Source organism: Nilaparvata lugens, chromosome 1, assembly GCF_014356525.2.
Source record: "Nilaparvata lugens isolate BPH chromosome 1, ASM1435652v1, whole genome shotgun sequence".
Classification (NCBI taxonomy): domain Eukaryota; kingdom Metazoa; phylum Arthropoda; class Insecta; order Hemiptera; family Delphacidae; genus Nilaparvata; species Nilaparvata lugens.
This window is the reverse complement of record NC_052504.1, coordinates 44,009,698-44,023,481: the sequence shown is the minus strand read 5'-3', so window position 1 is coordinate 44,023,481 and position 13,784 is coordinate 44,009,698. Positions and strand designations below refer to the sequence as shown.

At 33.7% G+C, this 13,784-nt stretch overlaps 1 protein-coding gene across 2 annotated transcripts in view; it reads right to left on the bottom strand.

Annotated features, from left to right (window-relative positions):
* LOC120352715 (suppressor of tumorigenicity 14 protein homolog) overlaps positions 1-13,784 on the bottom strand; it is a 115,987-nt gene that overhangs the window by 41,211 nt on the left and 60,992 nt on the right. For both annotated transcript variants that reach the window (XM_039434643.1, XM_039434640.1), the window contains exon 3: positions 7,049-7,115. In XM_039434643.1, the coding sequence (XP_039290577.1) occupies positions 7,049-7,115 (67 nt within the window). The remainder of the gene's footprint in view (positions 1-7,048; positions 7,116-13,784) is intronic.

Sequence of the window (13,784 nt, the reverse complement as noted above, 5' to 3'; positions counted from 1 at the left end):
TAGACTTGCGCAAGTTTGTATTAATTTTTAATATTTATAACCTTTCCGACAAGCTAGCTTTTATATTTGTTTCACTCGAAGCACTGAGGGCGCCCTAACTTATATATTTCGATGATATATCACTCACGTGCTGAATTTCTATGAGCTGTTGGCGGCAATCCGAATTTCCTGGTAGTCCTGGATTTTTGGTGGCCGAAGTCGTCTTCTCCAAGGGGTTAAATAAATATTAAATGACTTTTGCTTTAATGCAGCATCACTAAGTCTTATGGAAAATAATTAATGAATTTAAACTTTGAGTCTTTAAAAGAACAATGTAATAAAGGGTCTTGTGCTCTACCAATTTTAGTGTCATTCCATAGTGGTGTCTGGCAGGCAAGTGGGCAGGTTCTACTTTTATTTCTACAATTTTCATTTCCGACTTACAAATTTACATAAATTTAAATAATTTGCTACTACGCCATTTAAAGGTTCAAATAGTCCATGCCAATCTACTAAACAATTACCTATATCCCAGGTCTGATACCTTATATTTTCTCGGACCATATCCGATACATAAACTGAATAATAAAAATTTATAAAATCTTATCATTTATAGAAATATTTATAAATACATTTGAATCGGCTCTCTATTGCCGCCTATCGATTACACAATTTGATTGGTTCATGCAAATTCACTACTGTATACATGCGCCTAGGAACATCCTACTTCCTTAATACTCTAATTTATTTTTATTTGGTGGTTTAAGTATATTTTTACATATAATAGATTTTTATAAGGTTTATAAGTTGTTTCTCCCTCTACAACAATTAGCCATGTGCTTTATTAAAGTCCTCCAGTTGCATACCATTGTTTACAATAATTTTTGCCAAGGTGTCTGGCTAGATTTTACGTTATGCGACTTGATCGATCATTAGGTCGCCGATCAGTAGGTATTTTAAGCCTAACCTCAAATTTTCCAATACTTTATATAATATAATATAGTAGCAAATAACTTTCTTTTCTATTCGGCTGTTCTAATTTTAGCCGTGATACCTGTTATTATCTAATCTTTTAATAAGCGTTATCACCTTTGGCGATACTAGACTAGCTATTTCACTTCAGACCTATAAAATTCTCCCAAATAGGGATTTTGTTTACCCATCAGATTTTAATATGTTACAATATATATTATATATCTGTACCTGAGAGGTAAAGGGTGTTAACTCCATTTTTTACGAAATTGGGTTAATACTATATATGAAATCAGAAAAAAATTCTCTATCCAATGGTATATAGTGTTAACTCCTACGTACATTGGAAGCCATTTTAAGAGTTGCAAAAATGGTATTAACTCCAATGTGCTGAGAAGTAAATAATATTAAATCCCCATGGTACTGTTTACCTCTGAGGATGGTTGGCTGACATGGTATTATCTCCCAGTTAATATTATCTACCATGACAATCTCAGAGGCATCCAGTGTTAACTCCAGCATGATACTTTCTACCTCTAACAATGGTTTCTATTTTGTGATATTTTTGGAGTTGTTATTGGTAAAAAGTACTTTCTCATATGAAATTAATCTAATCCAAATTTGAAAATACATTCACTCTTTGTAAATTTTACAATTTTTTATTATTTTAAATGTATTTTTGTAAATTATGCTCAAGTTGATAACCCTACAGCACCTTGCTACAGCTGTTAAAATGCAGGATTGAATAATAGTCAAGTCAAATGGTAGTTTTCAGGAAACAGCCCAGAAAGAATCATTTTTCTCGACTGTTTTATATGTATTGTGGGGCGCTAATTCGAATCTGAAATTTGCAGATACGCCAGAGGGCGGCTTCACCCTCAAAAACCTCCAAAATTTGGACTTTTTTTAAATTTTCCATACAATCTCGGAAACCTCAAGTTTTCTGAGAAAAAGAATTTCCTCCAAGATTAAATATGATGAAATTTCCAATAATTGAGTGATCGCGCAGGGCAATACCTTTTTTGGTTCCGGAGCTACAAATTGAAAAAATGGGTATTTCTTAGGGGTTTTCAAAATTATGCAAACATACCACTTCTACCCATTGAATCTTCTTCTAGTAATGATAGAAAACCACACATCACATGAATGAAAAATTAATTCTGAACATTAATACCTTTTTAAGCCTTCCTAACAGAAAAAAATCATGTTTCAGCTGAAATCATCTTATGAGGCTATGTTTCATGGGAAATCATCCATTAGATACATTTAATTTCAGTATTTTCTAGTAGTGGGGAGAGGGTACACATAAGGATATGTCAGGATCAAAATTTTAAACACTTATAACCTCTTACAGAGTGATCAGATCTCCTCATAAAGACGTATCTTCAGCTTGTCAAAACGGTTCAAAATCATGTATCATAGCTGAAATTTGATAAAAAAATTTAATTCCTCTTTGAGTGTATTTTAGCCCATATTCCCATACACAAAAAAATGGCCAATTTCTTGTGGAACACTCCAGATGATGACAATGACTTCATTCCACCAACAGATCATTCATCAGATTCACAGACAGTATAGTATTTCAACCATGTAGGAAAGTAGGCTTAATTCACTAAGACAATCTCAAAATTCAGGTGAGAAGTTAGCCAATAAGAAGAGGATGATCCTCTTATTGAAAATTCATCTACCAATTGCGATGAATAATAAAGAAAAAGTCAAGGAAAAGAGTTCGTAATGAAATTCAGTGGAATGTAATAAGAGGTAGAAGCTTTAAACAAGTGGTTTACCAGACATTAGTAAAAAGGGTACACTTATGTCAGCCAAAACAATTAAACTGTCTATGAAGACCGAAATAGAATAAATACATAGATATTATTGATATGCAAATAATAAGTAGATGTCAAACGCCAGTTTGTGGCTTCTCTAGTTAAAGTACTACAAACTGAGTGCAGTAGACCCACTGATGGCAGTAAGAAGAGAAATTGTAACTCAAAAATATTCTCTCCTTGTCAATAATGAAGAGGTCACTGTTTGTAGATAAATATTTATTGCAACATTGAGCATTTCACAAACTTCTGTGACAAATGCAATAAAGAAACATCAAACCGGGGGACTTGTCTCTAGTGACCGAAGAGGTCATCAAGAACCTCCCAATAAAAACCCACAAGGTGCCATCAACTTTGTAAAGGAGCATATTTCCAAGTTTTCAGATATGAGTCCCATTATTCTAGAGAAAAGACCCAAAAAGATTATCTAGAACCCCACCTATCAATTGAAAAGTTATTCTTACTGTACAAAGAACACTGTCGACAAGAGAATCAAGCACCATGTGAGGAATGGCTGTATCGAAAAATATTCAAAACAGAATTCAATTTAGGGTTTCATTTTCCAAGCACAGACACGTGTGATACTTGTGACAAGTTGCAATGTAGATTGAGAGACACCAAACTAGATAAAGATGGAAATATCATCAGGAATAAATATCATGATTACTTAAATGGAGAAAAGACGTACCCATTATCATTTAAAAAGAGAAGATAAAGTTAGAGCTAAGCTGATGATGGATTACTAACTGGTGATTTAGAAAAATGTCTTCCACACCACAGTCATGTATCCAATACTTCTGACAAGTAATAGCTAGGAAGAAGAATAGCGATGGCGAGGATTTCCTGATCTCAGAAGTTGTTAATTTGCAATTTCGAAAAGAAGATTCAACAGCTCATTCTATAAAACCTCTTTCGATGTGAACTTCGAAAAAGTGCTTCTTTGGTAAAATAGTCAAAGGAGCAATAAAACATGCCAGATACTTTCAACCCAACAAATGTTACACAATTGCAATCAGTAGTAGAAAATTCAAGGATTTGGAGACGACACTACAGTTTTTGTCAAGTGAAGCACACTCTTTCTATAGATCATTGGCTTGACAAGGTATGCCACATTTCACGGATGATACAGAAGACTTGTTCATGATTAATTAATTTCACCATACTAAGGAGAATGATCCATTAATGATTTTTTTAAATGACTATTTTCGTTATGATTCAACTACTATTCACACAATCCCTACCATATAACCTTGACTACAACTTACTTCTTCATACACGCATTAATATTGTATATATTAAAGATGCAGAAAACATTCCTGGCAATTTGGTAAAAATAAAATTAAGTTGAGTACTGACAAATTACAAATACTGTAATATTATCCTTGGTCATATGTTATAAGTCCAAAGTTTTCTTGGATGTTCAAACATAATTTATCAGAATATTTTTTATCCTACCACAATGAAACTCAGAAATTGAACACAGATTTGAAAATCAGTGGTTTTTTGACAATTTCTTAGTCTTCAAATTCAAATTCAAATTCAAATTCAAATTTTATTCAATCCAATTCACAATATTTACAAATTATGAGAAAAAATAATACAGCTTAACAATATTAGAGTAATAAGTTAATATTTTATAAAGTACATAAAAGTCTAATTTATTAAACAAATAACAATAACATCAGACAAGAATTCGAACATGCTAAACCAGGACTATTTGTGAATTTGGATAGAAAAATACTGCTTGCTGAGAGTACAAAACTCTACGTCTGCGAGCAGGAATGAATATTCTTTTTCATTCAATATGAATAATTACCACAATATCAACTTCTCAACTACACAAAAAGTGAAACTCACAAAGTAGGTTGAAAATACACTTATTCATGATTCTATTATTTCAAAGTAATTAAAAAATCAAAAACTACTGATTTAATTATGATTTGAGTTGTTTGGTCCATGAAAAAAGATGACATAAGTGGACTTTTACGAAATGATACTTTACACCATCCAAACAGTAGCTATTCACATTCTCAAACTAACTACAGTAGAGTGTTTATACCCAAACATAAATTCTCAAAATTCATCTGCAATACCTGACTTGAGATGTTATAATGGTATTGATATCGGAAGTAGGGCAAAAGTGGTTTTACCAAAGTGTAGACCTCACATCAGGATGTGAAATTATCTCATTTCTTTAAAAGTGCTTGTGTCAAATGACCAAGGAATTTTTTCCTGTTCCATTTGATAAATATACTTTAAAATGAACTAAATGGAGTTTGCCAGTCTGGAACTGCATATAGGATCAATAGCTAGTCTGTTAACTGCTATTAAAGGAAAATAAGGATTTTCACACACGCCAGTCTGAAGACTGCATATTGTAATAAAATTGTAATAAATAGAGACCATTGAAGAGGTAGAATAATGGCTTCAGCTCTGAGCAGATCTTGTATTCCATGCAGACTTCTCTGATGTCATCTACCGAGTATGGAAGGTTATGAGCTTTAGTCCAGTGAAAAAATCTTGTGATGCCGGGGTGGCAGAGGTCTTGATGATATTTCATCAAGTCTTGTTTTGATGTGATACATCCCATTATCACACATGCTCGAGAAAGAGCGTCAGCAGTTATGTTCTCTTTTCCAGGTCGGTAAATGATCTCATAGGTGTATTGAGATAGCTCAAGGCGCCACCTCATGATTTTTTCGTTCTTCACCTTGCCTCTTGCCGCGCTACTGAACATGAATGAAACAGATTTTTGATCAGTAATAAGTTGAAAGAAACGACCAGATAAGTAATGACGCCACTTCCTAATAGATTCTACAATGGCATATGCCTCTTTTTCAACTGATGAGTGTCGTTTTTCACTTTCGTTTAGCATTCGTGAAAAGTATGCAACAGGACGTTCATTGTAAGATAGTGTTGCTGCTATGCAGAAATCTGAGGCATCAGTCTCTACAGTGAGAATGCCTCCTTCATCAAAAACATGTATTACAGCTGCAGCTACCTCTTTTTTAAGATCTTCAAAAGCTGCAAAGTGCCAAGGCATGAATTTTACTTGAAAAATTTTGTATCCATCGAGAGTAATGTGCGAAGAGGCCCACAGTTCTCTGAAGAGTTTTGGGATTAGGAGGTGGGGGCATATTAAGTAGAGGCTCAAGGCGTTCGGGATCTGGACGTAATGATTTGTTTCCAACTAAAAATCCTAGGAAACGTATCTCCTTTTGACAGAATTTACTCTTCTCCTTGTTTATAGTAAGTGAGTTATTTGAAGCTGCTGCAAGAAACCGTTCAAGATTAGTGTCATGTTCTTCTTTTGAATTTCCACAAATTATGACGTCATCTAAATAAGCATAGGTATAAAATAATTTCTCTTTTTGTATGAGTGAATCAATTACTCTTTGAAAAGCTGAAACACCATTAGTTTAATAACATCAATGCTGCTCATTAAACCAATACTGACAGATGTAGCATATCACATATTACTCAGGGACATAGTCATCCATGTGTGAACGCGTTTCGCAAAGTGGAAAATGCCGAAAATATTCTCGAAACAATGGCGTTGACCAGAATGGATAAAAGAGGAATGAGGTGATCAGGGACAGAATGAAGGTGGAGTCTGATATGATGAAATTCATAGAAGACAATAGGTTGATATGGTATGGTCATAGTGCCAGTAAGTGGATTGGAATAGTGACAGATTGGAGTCCACTGGGGCGGAGAAGGAGAGGAAGACCAAGAAGGTCTTGGAGAGATGAAGTGGATGAGGCTATGAGAAATTTAAGAGATGTTGAGAGGGAGGAGAGACAAGGATGGAGGACTCGGCTGAAAGAAGAAAGACAGTAAAGTACTGTAAAATCCTAATACATACAAATAATTACCTATCGATTAGTACCTGAGTTTTTAAGATTGGACCAATATTATCTGAGATGGCAGCTTCAAATTGAATTGGGATTAGTTTTGAAAATGATTTCAGGTACAATTGATTTCTAATTATAATGCACTTCGATTGATTATCATGGAAAAGAATTCGATTAATAAATTATCATTTCGAATTTCAGGATTCTCAATAATTCATTCCAATAATGTAGACATGGAGTGGATTCTCAATACCAACTTTTGATCTACAAATTTTATCAGATTGTTGGTCCAATTGATGTATTGAAAATATTCATCAACATACAAGATAGTGGGGACCTCGTCATTCGTTTTAATTTTGATATAAATGGGATTTAGGGAATAATTTTCAGATGAATAAATGATAATTTTAAACTCACCCGGGTTCACAGCATCGACTGCCACGAACAATATGAGGACTAGGTGAAGGGTGCAGACCCACTCCTCCTGGAAATAAATTCACAATAATTCATTTCTAACTCATAATTTATAAAGAGAAACCTTCTTGACTCAATATTCATTTTTGAACAAAAATATGATCCTCAATTAGCCAAAATAATTATTATAAAAGTATAAATCAACTACCCCACCTCATAATATAGAGTATGAACATGTCAAGTACGATTAATTTTCCTTCTTATAGAGTTTGTTGTCAACTATTTAATCAGTCACTCATATGAGCTATGCTTTAGAAGAATGCGTAGTATATAATATCAATAGAATATTAGTAGTCATATATTTCAAAAACTCTCGTAGTATATAAACTGTATACTTGGTATTATTTTCTAAATATTATAAATAGTTTCATATTGTAATAGAAAATATAATGACTTCTAGGTATTTGCAGCTATCCAATCCTCATATTTCTTCATTTTATAATCTGATTATCAATGTTATTCAGGATTATGTGAACTCCAAAGGTCATAAATATGGTTTTGGAGATATTGAGAGTCAATTAATGAGGATTGAGCCATTAGTAAGCGATTCAAATGAAATGAGAAACAACAATATTATTTTTGGATCTATTTTCATTGTATAGCTCACTATCCCTGTTCATATAAGCATAGACCAATACAAGCCGAATAGAATATACTAACTCTCCTCTTTTTAAAAAAAGTTTACAATCTAGATCAAATTCTTCCATCTGTAATAATTCAAGGCTTCACCCGTAATATTGTAAGTTCAAATAATGGAAAATTGAACACCAAGAAGTTTATCATACTTTTCGTATTATCTCAATTTATTCAAAACCCTTCAACTGAATCAAGCATTTCTCGTCTGGAATTCATCGAAAATATTCTTGCGTCTCTCAAGATAGTTGCCTTTGCAACCACAATATTGTTTCCATGAATGTAAGCGTACGAAAACTTTGCGTTCAGCGTGAAACAACTACTTATTGTATTCCAGTACTGAAACTTGAAGGAATGCGATTAATTCCAGATGAAAGCAAGGCTTTAATAATTTTTCTGCCACCAAACTTTGGAGAACTTCAGAAGGTTTCCGAATGACTTTCGTTTGGCTCTGAAGTTCGAAAAGCAGGAAAGCTGGGAGTGAAAGTGGGTTGGCGATAAGCCGTTGTGAATAATACCACATTTCACCTCCGAAACTCTCGAGAGAGGGTGACTCCTCTGTCTGCATCAAACAGAAAATTGGCTCTTTCACACAACTCTCTCTTTCTTCCACACACAACAATGTCCTACGCTCTACTTTTCCAATTCATTTCAGAGCTCAAACCTGCTTCCAAGGCGAATCAACAACTTGATGAGAATCCTTTTCTGAACTTCATTTCTCTCGATAAGTGTGTGTGTGACTGAGTTTTGACTAATTATTCCTCGAATGAATGATACAGCTCAAACATCATTTCTCAGGGAAACTATTATTGTTGAAGGATGCCATAAAATCAGGCCTTCATGAGGTAATATGCAGGTTATACGACATATCGTAGACTTCGTTCTTCATATCTTCTTTTCTCCATATCCTTCATAACTCCTTATCTCCATTTATATATACCTCCACACCTCCTTGAGTCCATGTCATTTATATATATTGACAATGCAGATTATTGATTTTAAATAATAATAATGATAATTCAAATAATAATTTCAGATAATAATATGTTTTTTACTTCATTCAATCATTTTCAGGAAAATATAAAAAGTCATTTATTACAAACGAAAAGTAATTTAAAATAAGTTCATAACTGACAAATTGCAAATTTCATATGAACAATCTCAATACCAATAGGGAAAAAAGATTGAAGTATTTTCCACAATAAATACTTTGGGCCTGAATTGGACTGGGAAGCGTGACTGCCCGAATGGCTGCCCCAGTCTAAAAAAAGTAACCGGCGATGGAGTGGGCGACTTCCCGCTTGGCTGACTGTGTGACTTGTCCACCCGGCTGGCTGCGCGTCCTGAAAGACTAGTTTGATAGGGTCCCCATATGAAGAACAAAGTTTAAATGACTATTACTGTAATTCTTTAGGAATTTTCTCTCTCCATTAGTATGAGGAATATTCATTTCGGATGAGTAATTGAGTAATTATGAATTTCCTGAAAACGGGCTCATCATTAGTTGCTATGGCTCATCACTTTTTGTCCCTAAACATCAAGGAACATCGAATATGGAATCGAATAGATAGGAGGAGATGAACTAATATACTGATATATTGTCCCACTTGGAAACTCAATTATTCTCTTTTTGATATACTCTATCAATCGGTGCAATAATTTATATTTGTATCTGGTTGAAAGTAGAAATTAGGTATAAATGTGCTCCTTCGATAAATCATGCAAATCTGTCGCGCAATATTACTTCCTACGTGACTTCTAGACCATTCGGAAAGCCTCTGTGGCTTGATTCTCAATTGTAAATGTAATATTCTGAACAACGAACTAGTAACGAATACAAGTATATGGTTTTTGGAATCTGATTTTGGCATTTACATTCAGATAGAAGCATGAATGGAATAACGTTCCATTTATTAAGCCACAAAACATACTTGCTCCATCAGGCAGCTTTCACAGATATATATGGTGAGGTGGAGGTAAATAATGTTACGAATAACAAAAGCGTGTGTGGTTGAAACAAGGAGAGACAGAACCCATGTTTAATATCAGTTTGATGCTTGCCTGTCATCTCTCATGTGGAATTATTAATGTATCGTGACACCTTGTGATGACATCACCTCTCTTCCTGTCTTTTTCTCTTTATTTTTTTCCCTGTCCTGACCCAATCAATGTCACTCACTGAAGGAGTCAATGCACGAAGGACATTACATATCTATTATGTACACTGAGTTATTTTGAAGTAAACTGATATACCAGTCCCTATTAATCGTAGTAAAGTGGCAGAGTGAACATTGCTGTCCAAACTTCGACACTTCAAAAAATAAAAATATCATTCTATTCTATTATTAAATTTCATATATCACAGAGAGATATAATCAGTTAATATGAACCTTGACCTCCCTTGAAACATATTAATTTGTTCGACTGAAGCATAACGATGGGACAAAAGCGAATCGGTTCCTAAATATTTTATGTTTTTCAATCAACAGATATGGGAATAATATATTAATAAATTTTCCCAGGTAGCCCCAATCCCAATGTTTGTTGAACCTACAAACCCTGTATTCCAGATATATCTCGTCATATAAAAATGATGAATGAGTAAACCCTAGAATCAGGGTTCTATGAAACTCTCCAAGTATTCATTGAAGAATAATATAAACTTCAATTTATATAATACCATCACCTCCAGTATGATATAAAAAACACCTGATTTTATAACCAGCTCAATCCATTACATTACCCTCCACACGCTCTTGAAGGCTTCTTTCAAATACAAATTTAATTTTTTTCAATCCTTGAAGGCTCCTAATCCAATTAAGCACATTCAAGACTAAAATATCAGATTGGCGTTATCGATTTTCAATGCTGACTCTGCATGAAGGCCTATATTTTTATATTATCTATTTTTCATTATTTTGTATTTTTATTATTCTAATACTTGCTCTTATAGCAAATTCAATGAGCTTTCAATCTATAATATTGACTGGTACTTTTTTCATGTGTTATTCAATGTTATTTTGTAAAAATTATATTCAATGGTTGTACCAATTTTCTTCAAATTATTGTTATCACTGACGTTTTCAATTGCCATGTTGATGTCTTCTCTTCTTTTAGTTCCTATCCGTTCCGGATGTTGGCAACCATTCTGGCTATTATGACCCTGTTGACTGCCGCCCTGAACAGCTGTGCTGTGCTCATTCCATACCATGTCCTCAGGTTCCTAAGCCACGATATTCTCCTTCTTCCAGGACCTCTTTTACTTTCTACCTTGCCTTGCAATACAAGTTGGAGTAGCTCGTATCTGCTTCCGTTCCTCATTATATGTCCGAGATATTGGAGCTTCCTCGCTCTTACAGTATTGATAATTTCTTTCCCCTTTCTCATTCTTCTTGAAATTTCTTCATTAGAGACATGGTTCACCCATGACACCCTCAGCATCCTCCAGTAGAGCCACAATTCAAATGCCTCTAGTTTGCGCTCAGTTGCAGCTGTCAATGTCCATGACTCTACACCATATAGAAGAACGGAGAAAACATAACATCGAAGAAATCTCATTTTCGAATTAACTGTCAAATCGCGACTTTTGAACATGGTACTCATTTTTGAAAACACAGCTCTGGCCTTTTCAATGCTGATCTTGATCTCTTGTGAGTGATCCCACTGGTCATTCAGAGTGGCACCCAGGTAAATGTATTTATTAACTTGTTCAAATGGCTTTCCTTTAATTGTAAGATGACATCTGGGGACATTTTTCTTGCTGATGACCATCAACTTTGTCTTATTTGTATTGATATTCAACTCATGCCTCTCACTACTTTTTGTCACTCTGTCCATCAGCATCTGCAAATCATCTAAACTCTCCGCAAAAATGACTGTGTCATCAGCATATCTAATGTTCTTGAGTATCTGTCCATTCAAAGGAATGCCTACTTCTACATCTTCCAAGGATTCTCTGAAGATGTACTCGGAATAAATATTGAATAACAATGGAGATAGAACACATCCCTGCCTCACTCCTCGCTGAATTTTCATACCTTCTACACTGTCATCCTCCAAAGTCACTGATGCTGATTGGTTCCAGTACAAGTTTGTTATTATTATGAGATTTTTATTTTTCTTCCTATTTCCATATTACTTCAATTTTGATCCACAAAAATAGTATGATGAAAGGTTGTTTAAAGAACTAAGATGGTTACAACCAAATTACCATGGTAATTTAATATACTCTGCCAAGCTCAAAAACATTTTATGTCTGTAAGAAACATAAATTAAAACCATTATTTCAAGAATTCAGCAGTTGTTTAAAAATCTTGAATTTTTAGTATGATAATTTTATCTGTGGTGAGCAAAAATAGCTCAATTCTTTCTAGCAAATAATATAGATCATCTAAATTTTTACTTGACATTTATGCCAGGTTTAAACTATGCCAATTGGCAAAACAATAATAATTGTCAATTAGTTTTTATTTAGCTATGCCTAGATGATGGTTCTAGAATTAAAAGATTCAATTGATACTTTACACCAGCTATAAATTTCAGAAGACAATATTATTGTCTTGTCAATTGGCATCGTATAACCCACCTACATTTTAGTTTTCAGGTATGATGATAGTTTGTGATTTATGCAATAGAGAAACAAATATTTTATTACAGTGTTTCAATAGAAAGGGACTTTCAAAATAACTTTCCACTTTCATTTCATAATACTTTTTAATTACCGACGAAATTAGATTGTTTTTTTCTCCACTGAAATACTCTGACTGTCGCATATTTTAGCCAATCCTTAATAGCGTCTTCAATTTGGGTCTCAATGCCCACAGTCGACCCACAAGATTTTTTGATAGAATCTGAAACATAAGGTAATATAGATTTTAATAAGAAATTCTATAATATGAAGGCAGATGAAATTTTGCCACCACATAGGAGTTATTATTTGATACAGATGTTGCATGGTTAAAAGGGAATTGCTTTTAACAACAAGTACAGAAATTTTTCTCAAGTGCACATCTAATAATGTGCGAGGTGATGACTGTTTTTTAGATAAAAATAGTCCATTACTATACAATAGTCAGACGAGAAAGTCACGCCAGCTGTTCGTTCAAACATTCAAAAGAACTAAGAATAAAGTAAGAATATTGGGTTTCCAAATTTTGTAGCATAAGTTAGACGAATTTTAACTTGAAATACTCCTCTTTCATTAGGCCTATAGAAGTAAACAAATAAGGCTCTATATAAAATTTATTTTTTAGATTTATGAGTAAAATTTAATAGTTACTGTAGGTACATACTTAGTTTTATGAAAAAAACAGTTGTATCCCGATATTTCAACCATTTTTTATTGGCCTACTAAATTTTGTAAACCTAGACCAAAAGTTTAAAATCACAATGAAATTAATCAAAATATCCTTTACATATATGGGTTGTAAACATGCATAAATTAATTGAAAATTCAATTTTAAAATGAACAAGTTTAAGCTAAATTTCGTCACCATGGAATGACGATATTTGGAAAATGTTAATATTTATGAGCTGAACTCCGGACACCCGTTTTCAATTTCTTGGATCACCGAGTTAATTACTGAACTTGTTAAAAGCAATCACTTTGATGTTAAGTGATTTATATTATATTAAGTTCAGTGTTATTATATTAAGTTCGATGGCTCACTCCTCGCTGAATTTTCATACCTTCTACACTGTCATCCTCCAAAGTCACTGATGCTGATTGGTTCCAGTACAAGTTTGTTATTATTATGAGATCTTTATCATCTATTCCAGTCATTTTCAATATCTCAACCATTCTCTCATGTTAAACCCTGTCAAATGCCTTCTGATAATCCACAAAGCATGCATATATATCCTTGTTCACATCTCTGCATCTTTGGAATAGCACCTGGATACTGAATAAGGCCTCTCTTGTTTCAACAGAATTCCTAAACCCAAATTGTGTAGCTGACAATTGCTCTTCACAAAGCTTTTAAATCCTTGTATGTATTATTTTCAGGAATATCTTCAAGAGATGGCTCATTAGGCTGATTGTTCTATA